Raw genomic sequence first — 14,001 nt, 5'->3', positions numbered from 1 at the left:
ACCTCAAGCTTAAAAAAAAAAAAAACAAAAAATGAGATAAACAAAAAACAACTGCTGTCCCTTACCATGAGAAGTACTTTGACTAGTAATTCATCCATACCGTTTCCTATTTTTTAATCTATATATATATAGTATTGCATAATACTATATAAAATACTATATATATATACTTCTTACGTATTATAGTTCAAAATTCTCTATATAGTATGTAATTATATAAATACTATATAAAGTGTTCTGAACTATGAAACAGCATCTGTAAAATACAATTTAAATTTAGGTCCATATCTTTCTTTGAACAACTGTGCAAGAATCCCTTTTTTAATTAAAAAAAGCTGCAAAGGAAACAAACCTACAGCCTGTAAGTGTACAACTAGAAACCCTACATAATGAAATGTTGGGAACAGTGACCAAGCAGCAGTTCTACTCCAAATGATATTTTTAAAACAATTAAAATACAGCACCCAGGAAACATGGCACAAGAGACAGAAGAGACAGGTACAAAACCTGTATTAGGTACACAGAGTCATAAGTGCAAAAAAAACCAGAAAGCAAACTGATATAATGGAGTTTGGTACAACAGGTAAATAAGTATTGCAACCAAAACTAAATGATCACTTATTTTTTGACAGTGAAAACACTAACAATTTAGTACCTTCAAAGCCCTAAAACTGTGGCTGCTCTTAAATAAAAAAAAATCTATTTGAATGCTACACGCTGAAGTACAAAGCTTAAGAATTACCCTGCAAAATTGCACTGACATAAGCTTTTCATATTTACAGTATCTAAAAGTGACAGAACACAGCATGCTAGGCCTAGCTTATAACTCTTCCCCACCAGCACTTAATCCAGGCCCAACAATCAAAAATGATTATTTCTCAACACGTGTTAAGCTTGAATTGTTCAGATATATTATGATGTTTAAGTATTAGATTCATGCATAAAACAAGAAACAATATCTTTGACAGACAAGCATTGACAGGATACAAACAGTGGTCTGCCCTGTAGAGGAGTGTACTTCCTTCTGAGCTTACTCCTGAGACGTACCGATTAAATCCCGCATTATTACCTGGTTGTCAGGTCAACAATGTGCTTAGAAATGGTCAAAATTGCAACTAAGAGTCACATTGTGCATAACACCATTCACTCATCTTCAGAAATTTCACTCTGTTTTGGAGAGTTACCTCATTAAGTGAAAGGACAGAGTTAAAAAAAAACAAAACAAAACAAGACATTCAAGTAAACAGCAACAACCAAATACTCTGAAAAGGTTTTTGTAAACTTGTGATTCTACAGGGTTTTGCAGCATTGTTAAATTCATTACTTGTGGACAGGTACACACAGGTTGCAACCCCTCGTGACAACCTGTCCTGTGTACACGTACGACGTAAGAGACAAGCTCGGTGAAAGGATCTACCCCTTCGCACATGCCTCGTTGGGTCTTTGCATGTTCAGTGTTATCATTCCCCTTCATGAAACAGAAATCACTTACGGATATCTTTATAAAGACAGAAATGGACAGAGTCCGTCGGATAGAAACTTAGTTGGTTATCTACATTTGCAAAGTAGTTTCACAGCGACACAAATCTACAGCAGGCCAGCTGGGATCCACAGGACTTTGTTTTGTTCTTGATTGACGGTTGTCATAATCTGAGTGCAAATGCTTGAAAGGGCTCCTCCCTGGACAATGCCTAGAGAAAAAGAACGCCCCCACATGATTGAGAATGGAAGAGACAGTTATGACTAATTACAAAGAGCAGTCTTCTGCATTTTTCTGCAAAGTGTTTATCAACAGATCAGAATTAATCTACCCAATTCAATATTTGCCAGATGCATGACTGTATTAAAATCAGGAAAAGAATAAACAGAGCAAAGAGGTCAAGTATTCAATATACAGTTCCTTCTGCTAGCTCTTAAAAGAGCCCAGGGAAGTTGCAGAACTGATGGCTATAATCAAGTAAGACAACTGTTTTGTTAAAGGCCTCCATGTACTATTTTCAGAGGCATCAGGTGACAAAGTTTAAGTCTAAAGATGGTCAGAACCTGCTATAATAAACCTTCTCTGTTCAGCATGTGGTGCTAAGAGTTTTATATTTACACGGTAATATACATAGAGACTATAGCTGTAGCAACTAGACACTATTTACAAATTTTAGAAGCAAATTATGAGGCAGCTCACAGATCGTTCGGCTAAATAAAATAGCAGTGGTTGCTACTCCGATTTGTATCATCAACTACACACAAGGAACAAAAGGCCAACAGCAAGCAACACCCCAAAAATCAATTCAAAAGATAAATGAACACCTTGCATTCTACCCTTGCTAAACATAACAACCATAAAAAGTAAAATGTCAGCACTGACCCAGGAGAGGAGAATGTATTAGCTTTAAGACTTAAAAAGTGAGGAGCTTCATGACTTGAGAAACACGTAAGCAAAGCCTCTGGCCTCAGCTACCACTAGTGCTGGAAAAATCTTGTAAGGCTTAAGGTATAATCTCCGTTTTTGAAAAGAGAATTTGATCTTATGTAAAGTATGACTTGACTCTGCAGCAGTTAATGATGTCAGGTGAGCTTGGATATAGAACACAGTAACCAACAGGCTCTATGGAAGGTGACGCAAAGGCAGTGAGAAAGTGATTCAGATTATGCATTGCACTCACAACTTGGTACAGGAAAGAAAGCCACCTTGAAAATGTCATTAGTCAAAAAAAATCCTCATGAAGTAGTCAAAGAGCTCAGGTCTGAGAGAGTGAGAGCTTCATGAGGAAGCTATCATGTCCAACCTGCATAGCTACAGACTTATTTTATGCACAACATTATAATTCCAACAAGTTTAAATGTCAATGCAGTACAAACACCAATCCTCTCTGGCTACCAGCATCTGGAAATGCTGATGACAGCTGGAGTCCACTGTACTTGGCACTAACGGAGGGTGGCCCTTCCCACAGGGCATGTAAGAAGATACACATAGGACTCCCATGGACTGAGTGCCACTTTCACTATCAGGGTGAAATTAAAATGGAACAAATGACTTAACAAGGAGCGGAAGATAACATGTGGTAATGCAATCTGGCCATGTGCATATCAAGTTCCGTGAAAGTTTAGTATGTACCATTTAAATGAACATCTGTATGGCAATTACATACCAGGTAGCTGATTCTGTTGAGAACATGCAGCTTCTCTCGGGATGCACTGAGATAGCTCTATACTAAATACATCCCCCTTCCTTCCCCTGCACTTGGCAGGTATGCCTCAAAATATTTCTGTAAGAATCCCATTGTTCAGGGGATGAAAAGTTGGGTTTTGGCTGGTTTAATTTTTTTTTTTTAATTTTGGTTTGCTTTTTTCTTTTTAACTTTTGTTGCCAGTCACATCAAGATGTCTAGAATTTTATCCCCACTCTTTTAAATATATGTGGAAACATGTGGAAATATACTCTGAAATAAGCGGAGACAGTCTTCAAACTCTGTTTTCTTTCTCTGGTAAAAATATAGTACTAACTAGAATCCAAGATTCATATAATATACTTTATGATGTCAAAAAGGCCTCTGAAGTTAAATTTAATTATTGCAAATTACAACGCATGCTCAAGAAACCTTTGACAATTTTTTTCTTGTTTGAAAGTATGTTTCAAAAATATATTAATTTACACTACAGGGTTTTTTGTTGTTGTTTTGTTTGTTTTTTACAATTACAAAAAAAACCCCCTCATATTCCTTACATGATATAAAACTGAGAACACTGTGTCCAGTTATCTTCACCATACTTCCAACACTCCTGGCTTGCAATAAAACATTCTCAGAAACTCTTTAGGTCATAAGATTTGCAACATGCTAAACCAAAAACATGTAAAAGCAAGGAATAGTACTTGTATCTTGAGATTTCCTCTCCCAGTAAAATAAAACACCAGAGCAAGAGTTTGCCAAAACAGAAGACAGAATTAAAAAAAAAAGTGCTCTTTGAAGGAACATAGGATCTTCTGAATTACAGTGTAAATGGATTAAATTGCCACCGTTTACCTAGTGAAATGTTGATTAAATACGAACCTGTAAAGTACCTGCTATACTCTTGTTCTATTTTCTGAGCTGTCTCAAACTGTTCTTTGGAATGTTTTTGTGTAACTTTGTCCCTCAGGAAGATTGGGTCTTTTTGCTCTCTGTAAAAAAAGGAAAGAAAAAAAGAAAAACCTTGTGTAAGAGTAATGTTTTGTTAATGGACTTGAAATTATTACCTCCAGTTGGGTGAACGTGAAAGGCTAATTAATATGCAAGGATACTCCTGTGCACAGAGTGCCATCTACTGTGTTTCAGCAGTATCAGCATAGTCATCAGGATCCTTTCAGTGTTAACAAATTTATATGCTATCAGACCAAGATAATATTCCTTGAAGGCCTCAGAGACTGGGAGGAGGTTGAGGAAGAAAGAATATAATTTTTTCAAGTGAATCAGATCATCTCATATACACTCCAGGACTCCCTACACAAAGCTGGGCTCAAGTACAGCTGTTTTAAGATCTTGAAGTACCAAGCATTGAGCAAATAGGATATTTCTATGTCATCTTATATATGACATGTTTTTGACATGACTGTTTTTCTATTATACAAGCTGTTGGAAATAAAATAGGAAAAAAAATAGAGAAATACATGGGGTGAAAAAATATATTTTAGTTCTGATCAAGGCTCATAAGACTTTCCTCCAAATTTGACTTGGGGTCCCCAGTGGGAGATTCTGTTTAAAAGGAAGCAGAATTTATGATCAACTAGTAATGTCATATAGATATGTACTAAAACAATATAAGCATAGTTTCTTACAGCAGTGAGGAAAGAAGCACAATTTTATTAAAAAAAAAAATCACTACTAAAATAACCTATCACTACCATGCAGCATTTCAGAAAAAGCCAAGGGAACCTGTGCTATATCAAAAAGGGTGTTTGGAAAAAATCCTTAGTGCTCATAATAGGCAGAGACAATGTGCCGTTGCATCTTGTTTTGATGACTGCTAGAAATCCTTGCTTGTCTAGTTCCATCACTCTCTGTCACTTTCCAAAAAGAGGAAATAGCTTTAATGGTCACCATTCCATTTCCAAAGGGGCTCCAGGCATGACAGTTCCATTTATCATTGGATAAATGCACATTTATCAAGTGCATGATCCTACAGTGGTAATGAAATACACCACATTGCTTTATGTCTTACTTCTACTTGAAAGTGGTGATACTTATCTTCTTTATTAAATGGTCATAAAATTTACCTAAAGATCAAGAATATAAGAAGTCTTCAACTTGAAAAATGAAGATAGCACAAGCATAAGATCTCTCGGCAAAACTGTTTTTTAATACTTATGTTGGAAGATTATGTCACTTCTTGCCAAATTAATCTAGAAAAATGTGTTAAGGCTTACTCAAACATTAGGGGAGGGACTGGGTTTTGTAAATCCCCTGTTCATTCCTGGCTATATTTGAGCACGAAATTCACAATTACTGAAAGAGCACCGCCTGAGAACACCACAGTATACACACTCCATGGCAAAAGGGGACTTCCCTTGCTGTTTTCATGGGAGAATGAAGGTGGAAAAGTTGAGGTTATGGATCAATTGGTACTGCATCCACACCCTTGGCCCCACTGAGAATATGAAAAACAGCTCTTTTTCATGGTCACCACTTAATCCTCAATGGATCTCCCCCATTTCCACCTTACGATTTCATGCAAAGGTGAGCAGGAAAGATCTGAATGCCTCCTGGAGTACATACAGTTTAATTTACATTGTTTAATTTCTCTGAAAGACTCAATTGTCATGCAACCAAAATGAGAACCATTTACCCCACAGTGATTTTTATGAGGATTAATTTCCACATTTTAAAGAGGTTTAAGATGACTAGGATGAAATAAACAATAAAGATAACAATCTTATTTTAAGCTAAAATAAACATCCCTGAACTATACCCCTCACAGACTTACTTGATTTGTTTAGCATTTTTGTAGCGAATAAAAATTACAATAGGGTAGATATGAACACTGTGGAGCCGTTCGATGGCATGAGGAGCGATGTCAAGCAGACAATGACAATCCTAAGATCAAATGTAAATGCAAAACACTCATTCAGTTAAAAAGCACAAGCACACATGCAAATTCCCCATTTCTTCCCCTACTTAAATCATAGCAACCCAACAGAATTTTGCTACATATTTAGCATTTTGGGGCTACTGAGCAATTTGTACCCAAAGGATTTATAACAAGACAGAAGATGAAAAACTGCAAGGAATTTCATTCACAGTACCAAAAGCATGCACTGATAGAAATAAAAGTATTTGAAGAACTAATGAAATGAAAACTCAGATTGAAATATATGCAACACTTTTTCCAAATTTAAATATTCATATTAATTTTCCCTTTCTGAACACATATGCAAACACAAGCATTAAAGTAATAAGACTTTCTGTGTGGTTTGACAGAAAACTACAAGCAATGTAGAGATTTTAATTAACACCTGTCTCCAGGATTAATATGTTGTTTATGTTCTATATAACTGCATTAAATGTAATAGTTAAAAAACCTAAATCCTCTTTGGGGGAGGTAGGGGGTGGAATCTATGTCATGTAAGAAAATAATTTCTATACTTAATAATGCTGCAAAGAATATGGACACCCCTAGTTTCTACAGAGGTGAAGTTACATAAAATAATCTTTTAAAAGTTACATGCCAAAATGAGGTAACTTTTATTTCACACAGCAGACTGGAGAACAATTCTCTGAATGCCTTAAAGGAGGACAACACTAACGTAATTTCCACCCTCCGAAAATAGTACAACCATATACTGCAAATTGTACAAAGAACTACAGCATCAAAAGTGACTCACCTTTTCTGTTATCTCTTTTATTGAAGCTACAGTTGTCACATCAAAATGTCCACTCCTCCGTTTGTAATCAATAAACAGGCAATCCTTCACGCCCCGTTCAATAGCTTGTTGGGAAGCTTTCATAACCTCTGTTTCACAGAACCAGAAGAGATCCACTTTCACTACTATTCCTTAGGCACAGAACAAGGCTGACAAAACGATGTCTACAAATTCAGATTCTTGGTTTTTTTTTTTCCCATGTTTGTGCTACAATTTAGTTCACATATATAGATGTCACTATCATGTGTTCTAAGCAAGAATAAATAGGTTATATTTGCATACTTACCAAGAGGACATCTGCAAAATTTTCCAGGGGATTCTTTGACCAACATGTCTTTCACAGCATCAAGTAAAGGTCCTAGAATAAGGACAGGTCTAGGAGAGGTACAGTCCACTTTCTGTACACGCTGATATGCCAGACTTGCAGAATCTACACAAACAGAAAATTTACTTATGAAAGTATTAATTATTTTCCTGGCATTCCTCAGATAAGCACAAGCACCCTAACATTATGAAAACAACTCTCTTGCAAGGGATAAGGGCCTTGACAAGTACAAAAAATACTCACTAGCTATTATTGCAATTTTCTCCACTTGACAGCTTAAAATAGATGTTTTGCTAATTGAACCCCCACCCTCACCCAAACTTTAAAACTAATCATTCTTATTTTTTCATAGAAGTGTAAACAGGACACAATATTTGGTTTCTCTGGTTTGGTTTGTTAAGCTCTTCCAAGGAAGCAAGCACTGTAACCAACACGATTTTTGTAGAGGAGTGAAGAAATAGAAGTAAAATTTTTTGAGTGGTGCCCAGGATTTCTGTCTAGATTAAATTACCTGGACAGAAATTAAATAGTTGAAAGGAAGATCAAAACCGTGCGTCAAAAAGTAATCTCCCTCTGCAAATGAAACATTAACACCAATAAATCTATGAATAAACTACCATAAAAATTAATTTGAAACACTCTGCCTTGTTATTTAATACAAAAAAAAAAAGGTTATTAAAAGTATGTATGTGATGGGACATATGCTCACCGCTTGCATTCAGACCAACCAGAAAGCAACATTATTCATTGTGTCATGCTGCAGCTGTTTAAAAATGAAAGAGAAAGAAAGGCAGCCCCCTCCCAAGTATAACAAAGGTACTTGCCATCCAAGAAAGGAATTGAGTCTGTACTGATTGTATCAAGAGCCAGTAAATCCTTTCCATCTTTGGAACCACTTCGCTTGTGTTTATGCTTTCTTCTGAAGAATGACCTCCGGGCTGCTGCTGACAATGTCTTAGATGAGCTGTTTTCATCTTTAGCCTCAGACATGCTGTGCCTCCTGCAGAATTCCTGATCCATCCTGTAATGAAACAGACTAACTGGCTGGTATTTAAACTTATTTTTTTAGATTTTTTCAACAAACAATATCACCGCTGCTTCTGGAACACACTGGAAAGGCTCATCTCAAGCCTTAGCTTGAGTATCTTCATCACAGAAAATTAGTCATAAACAAAGGTTAACATAAACCAAATAAAAAACATCTGAAAACCTTAAACTACCATAATTTCCTTAGGATTCTTATAATATAAACAGCAGCATGTCACAGAGGGTGACCACTCTGACAGCCAGGGCAAAATTCTCCCAAGGCAGAAGCAGCAGTATGCGTCTACTTGCCGGTAGTCAGCCTCGCACAGAAGTGAAGATCCCATTCTTTATATGAAGCTGCATGTCAGACTCATCCCTACAAATAATTTATTAGCAATACAAAATAACAGTTTTATTTTATGCAGTTTTATCTGAGCACAAATATTTTGGTCACATAAAACACGTAAAATGCAGTTGGTTTTACTATCCCTCTTCCAGTAACAAGCCTATCAATGATGTGTATGAGTCTTTATGTATATATTGTACTTCCACACATTCCACATAATGCTGTTGCTCCCACTGTCAGGATGAATTCCGAGTTATGAGAGGGAGAGAAGACTACTAGAAGAGAAAGAAATCAGAAAACCAGTAATTCTAAAATGAAAGAAATATTTTAATCATTAAGTGATAACTAATGTGATTTCAATAACAAAGTAAAAATTTTAGTTCCTGCATACTCCTCTTAACTGCTCCACCAACATTACGAGATTGTGATGGATGCACAGTCTTACAATGATGCCGTCCACAGATAACTGAAAACACTGATGCTTCCCAAGAATGACTGTGATAAACGTGGATTCAAGGATATTTTTGCTGTGGTTACTCTCACTTTTGTTATTGAATTATCTATCACAACACTGGTCTATGTATCATTTCATTTCTAGTTTACTATTTAGTGGCATTATAAACAACTTGATAGAGCAATATATTTATATTCAATGTTATTAAAAGAAGCCATCCCTAAAATGACTCACCTAAGAATTAGTATCGCCCCGAAACAACAGAAGTAAACAAGTCTATAATACCACATCTCACTAGTCAGACTTTTAAAGACTGTAAGATAAAATAGTGTGACTGAGGTCACTCACATATATTTACTTGGAATCTGTCCTCTTTCCAGCTTCTGAGCATTCTCATCTAGCTGCCAAGCCATCCAGCAACCGAAGTTTCCCTGTGGTAGAGTGTCATCAACATACAAAATGTCATCCTTCTTAAAGGTTAAATCCTGTTCCACCTCTGCTAAACGGTCATAAAGTGCTCTGGAAAGGAAGAAATAAATAGGCTCTGCAACTCATTTCCACCAACTCAAGGGAAGAACATACATACTTACTATGAAAAAAGTTCAGATTAGTGGCACATACTACATTTCAAGAGCATACAAGTTTACAGCAAAACCTGCAGACTTACTATGTTACAGATGTGTACTCACCATCAGGAACTAGTTGGGATAAATTAGTAAACTTTGAATTTTAAAAATGTGGTGAAACTGATGCACTCTCTCGTGATGGTCAGCATATTATCTTAACAGCCTTATGCTGTCATTACCAGTCACACTAAAATACCTGATATAGAATCCATCTCCAGGAAGCTCTTTTATCTTATTAAACTCTTCTATTCTGTATTGAGTCTTTATTTTGATGTTTTCTCCAGGCTTCAACATTTCAAGATAAGCTTCCTCAGCTGTTTTATTTCGCATATCAATGGACCCATACTGCAAAACACAAAACGTAGAAACCCTTGGGTGGGAAATTGTATCTTAACAGGCAACAGAATTAGGTGAGCTTGAAAAACATGAAAAATGAGTTTGTTTTTCCCACTGTCAAGCTCTATATACAAGTAAATCTTGCCACTTAACTCTAGTAGAATCTGCGCCTCAAGACATCTAGCAGGAGACTGACGAGTTGGGGTGGAAAACAAAATACCCAAATAAAGACAGCAGACACACACTGCGAGAGTCTGCACTTTAAATAGTTTTCAAAGTGTAAGCTGAGAATCATAAAATTCACATTGGAAAGAATTTAGTATTTTTACAGAAAGCAAGTGGTCTGAGGGAAGTCAGAAACACAATTACAAAGCAAAATCTCCACCAGGGTACTAGAAGCACAATGGGAGAGTCTCAGTGCTCAGTCTCAATGCTCAAGTTGTAGTTGAAATGCTCATAAACACATGTGTTTATCACCTTAACAGTCCTGGCAAGTAGATAAATATTCTCGTTTCAGACACAGACAGCAGAGTCAAAGACATATTGCATGGTTTTCCCTAAACTGTCATTGGAATTTCACAGAGATAAGATCAATATTCTTCTCTGTTTCGCAGTATCTTTTATATCCTTGCCTTTCTCCTATACACAGCAACTGAACTCAAGGTTGCCTATGTAGCTGAAGAGAGCAGGTGTTCATAATCCCAAGTGGGCATACAATAGTCCTTCAAACTTGTGCAGAACTTGTGCTCTCAACAGTGGCAGTCCTCCAAGTCCACATCATCCAGCTCCTCATGTGTTGCAGCCAGAATGAAGATTATGCATTCCCACCATTCTTACCTAGCTTTTGTGGCAGGGACTCAAGCTTCACACAACATCTCCCATTGAGAGACAGTACAATTCGTTGTACAACTCCCTCTTCATACCACCCTAGACATTTTGTCTATTCTGCCAACTTTTCTTAATAGCTTACCTCAAGTATCATGTCACCCAAGACTAGTCCATCAGGTCCTTTTGCTGGGCTATCATCATCTACATCTGAGACAAATATTCCATACAGGTTTCCACCACATATCTGGATCCCTAGATCCACTTGGGATTTTTTAACAACAACAGTTCTAGGTTCAGGAGTTCTTTTGTTTGTGTCCACAGGGCCCCTTTTTGACAGGGAGAAATAAAACAAGTAATTCAGTTTAAAAACTTGCATTACATACAATCAACTAGCCATCTAAAGAAGATATATTTACATAATTATTATTCAAAATAGGTCACCTACAGATACAGTCTTATGAGACAAACATCATGTTCCTTGCAGACCTTCTTAACCAAACCAAACTTCTAGTAAGCTTTCTTCACTCCTTGCAGACCCCATCTTTCAAAAACAGTCTGAAAACATGTGCTTTTATCCTGGGGTCCACTTAACTTGTCTGATGACTTACTTCAACCAGACACAGCATTCACACAAGTACACTTCGTTTTTTAAGACCCTTCACATCCCCCCTGACAATTTTTTTTTTTTTTTTTTTGCCTTAAAGCTAAAATTTTACTCTCTACCTTAAGGAATTCCGGGGACTTGTAGTTGGCGTGGTTTGTTTGGATGTGGGTGTCATTGTTCCTTCATCCTGTTCACTCACAGTATCTATTACGGAATGATTGTCAGGCGTTGCAGCTCCACTGCCTTGAGGGGTGGAATGATTACTCACAGGTTCTAGGCGAGAACTAATAGAAAAAGAAAAAGGCAGACTGGTGGTTAGATTTTCACCAATGCCAAATATTTTTCATGCAAACAAAGTTTTTAATTTGGCCATAACAGAAGCATAAAGTAAGGAAAAAAGAAAATCCCAAATCAGCATGACAAATAACATATGTTAACTGTAAGTCTAAGAGAAAGATAAAGCTCAGTTTTAAGGGTGATTATGCATCAAAATGAGATGGACAATTTCACCAGGTCATATGCCTTTTCTAATTAGTTTTTGGAAACTCCAACTATAAAAAAATTTTAAGCAGATTTGAGGTACTAAAATCTCTTACTCCTAGGAAGAAGTAATCTTTGGTTTTAGTTTAACATATCTAAGGATTATGCCCAAATAAAAAAGAAAATATAGTAGGTGCATCAAGCATTTTTCTTTTCTTTTTGACAAGCATGTATTCACACATTACTTTTTAAAGCAATCACACTTATCAGCACAAATGTGCTGACATTTGCAAACACATTACCTGTACAGAAGTTATCTACTAGCTAGATAACTGCATGAACCAAAAAATATTTTTTTCAAAGTCTATCCAGCCTTACCTTGATCGCGAATGATTGCCAAGCTGATACATATGTGGGTTATACTGAGCCAGAATAGTAATGGTGTCGCACTGCTGTCCAATGATGAGTCGAGCCTGTTGCTCCGTGGCATTTCTCAAATTTATTCCATTAAACTAGGGAAAAAATGCACAAACCAGGATGTCAAGTTTTCAGATGGAAACTAGCAAAATCATTCCTTCAATCTCCTAATTAGTTTAATGTCTAAATGCTGACTTATTTCTACTGGGGTAAATAGGAGGCTGGAAGTGCTGCTATGCAATGATTTCTAGAGTTTACTCCTTGGAAGGAATCACTGTCATTTTAAAATATTTGGTAACCTGACCATGAGTTTAAAATCTTTTTACTATTGAAAGACATAAGTATTCTGAGCTGTGTTACAATTTGGTATCACTGATTAAATGCAAGTTGGTTCAGATAATCAATCTGAATAAATTCAGCTTTAAAGATAAATTCACATCCATGATCCATGCAGGTCCACTGTAGTATCATCCACACACTGGGTAACAGAAGATGCTTTAACATAAAGAAGCATAAACAGATTTAACATTTACAAAGCAGCTCTGTACTTTATAAAATGCTCCTCCACATCTTTCTTTAATACTGTAGGCAAAACCATGACTGTAGCTAATCTAAAGACTACCTGAGTGTTTTTTAAACCAGGTATCTCAGGTAAGGATACGGCACAGCAACAGCAGAATGAAACTTGGTACAAGCCAGCTGCTTGACTATTTATTCATCAGGCAGAGTATGGTGTTGGGACTATATTGCTTTAGAGTACTGAAACTAGCTAGTTTAAAATTGAATTATATCTAGCAAGATGCAATGCAGATCTACCATCAAAAGACATTATTTTATGATAAAGCCTGACATTTTATGAAAAAGCCACAACAATCACAATTACTGGAATATTACAATACAAAGGAAGTACCCTTTGGTATTTCTCACAGCACACAATCTTTCACAAGATATTTTTTGGGGGAAGGTAGTTATGGCTGGAGTCATACGAACTGATTCATTAAGCCATAAGAATAGTAAGCAAACAATTACCTCTAGTAACTGATCACCATACTCAAGGCCAGCTTGATGGGCAATGCTCCCACCTGTTACTTTAGAGACAAATATTCCACCATTTTCTCCGCTCACAATGGAAATCCCTAGTGGCTCAGAACCCTTCTGCACTTTAACATGACGTGGCTCTTCCATGTAGGGCCTTTTAGAGGAGATAGTTAAAACTGATTTGGACACAATTGCACTTGAACCATTACAATGTCAAAGTCACATGCAATACTTTATGGCGGTCTGAATTGTAATAATAAACAGGTTTAAACAGTTACTTAAAAAAAAAATCACTGTCAACTGTCTTAAATGCATTTCTTCAACACCATGCAATGTACAGTGGCAGAAGTAAATGTATTCCAGGTATATGACTGCTCAAAAACATTATGGTAAGCATGAATTATAAATAGTATGGTGGTGAAATTTATAGGAAAGAAGCTTCCAGATGCATGTTACATAAAAGTAATTGAACCACTGTATAGAATATGTAATTTACAAACCATATTCCAGAAAGGTATATTACAAATATAAATGCTAGGAGTCTTTATTGCCAGTGAAATTAAACATCATAAATAATAAGGTGGTAAACCAAAGAACAACAATGCACAAATATCAGACTGCATATTTGT

General features: G+C 36.4%; 1 protein-coding gene across 1 annotated transcript in view; it reads right to left on the bottom strand.

The window, feature by feature from the left end:
* Positions 1 to 872: 872 nt before the first annotated feature.
* The window catches only part of LOC104463761 (disks large homolog 5-like), a 21,963-nt gene continuing 8,834 nt past the window's right edge, over positions 873 to 14,001 (bottom strand). Inside the window, exons 7-18 of the mRNA XM_010076217.1 lie at positions 13,364 to 13,526; positions 12,296 to 12,429; positions 11,557 to 11,721; positions 10,976 to 11,159; positions 9,866 to 10,014; positions 9,392 to 9,562; positions 8,042 to 8,238; positions 7,179 to 7,322; positions 6,854 to 6,981; positions 5,956 to 6,065; positions 4,047 to 4,156; positions 873 to 1,691 (exon numbers count right to left, since the gene is read on the bottom strand). Of these exons, the coding sequence (XP_010074519.1) occupies positions 1,588 to 1,691; positions 4,047 to 4,156; positions 5,956 to 6,065; positions 6,854 to 6,981; positions 7,179 to 7,322; positions 8,042 to 8,238; positions 9,392 to 9,562; positions 9,866 to 10,014; positions 10,976 to 11,159; positions 11,557 to 11,721; positions 12,296 to 12,429; positions 13,364 to 13,526 (1,759 nt within the window). The 3' untranslated portion in view covers positions 873 to 1,587. The remainder of the gene's footprint in view (positions 1,692 to 4,046; positions 4,157 to 5,955; positions 6,066 to 6,853; positions 6,982 to 7,178; positions 7,323 to 8,041; positions 8,239 to 9,391; positions 9,563 to 9,865; positions 10,015 to 10,975; positions 11,160 to 11,556; positions 11,722 to 12,295; positions 12,430 to 13,363; positions 13,527 to 14,001) is intronic.

The sequence above is a fragment of the Pterocles gutturalis genome, unplaced genomic scaffold (assembly GCF_000699245.1).
Source record: "Pterocles gutturalis isolate BGI_N339 unplaced genomic scaffold, ASM69924v1 scaffold17753, whole genome shotgun sequence".
NCBI lineage: Eukaryota > Metazoa > Chordata > Aves > Pterocliformes > Pteroclidae > Pterocles > Pterocles gutturalis.
Note: the sequence above shows the minus strand (reverse complement) of the source record. Positions and strands in the feature narration are given on the sequence as shown.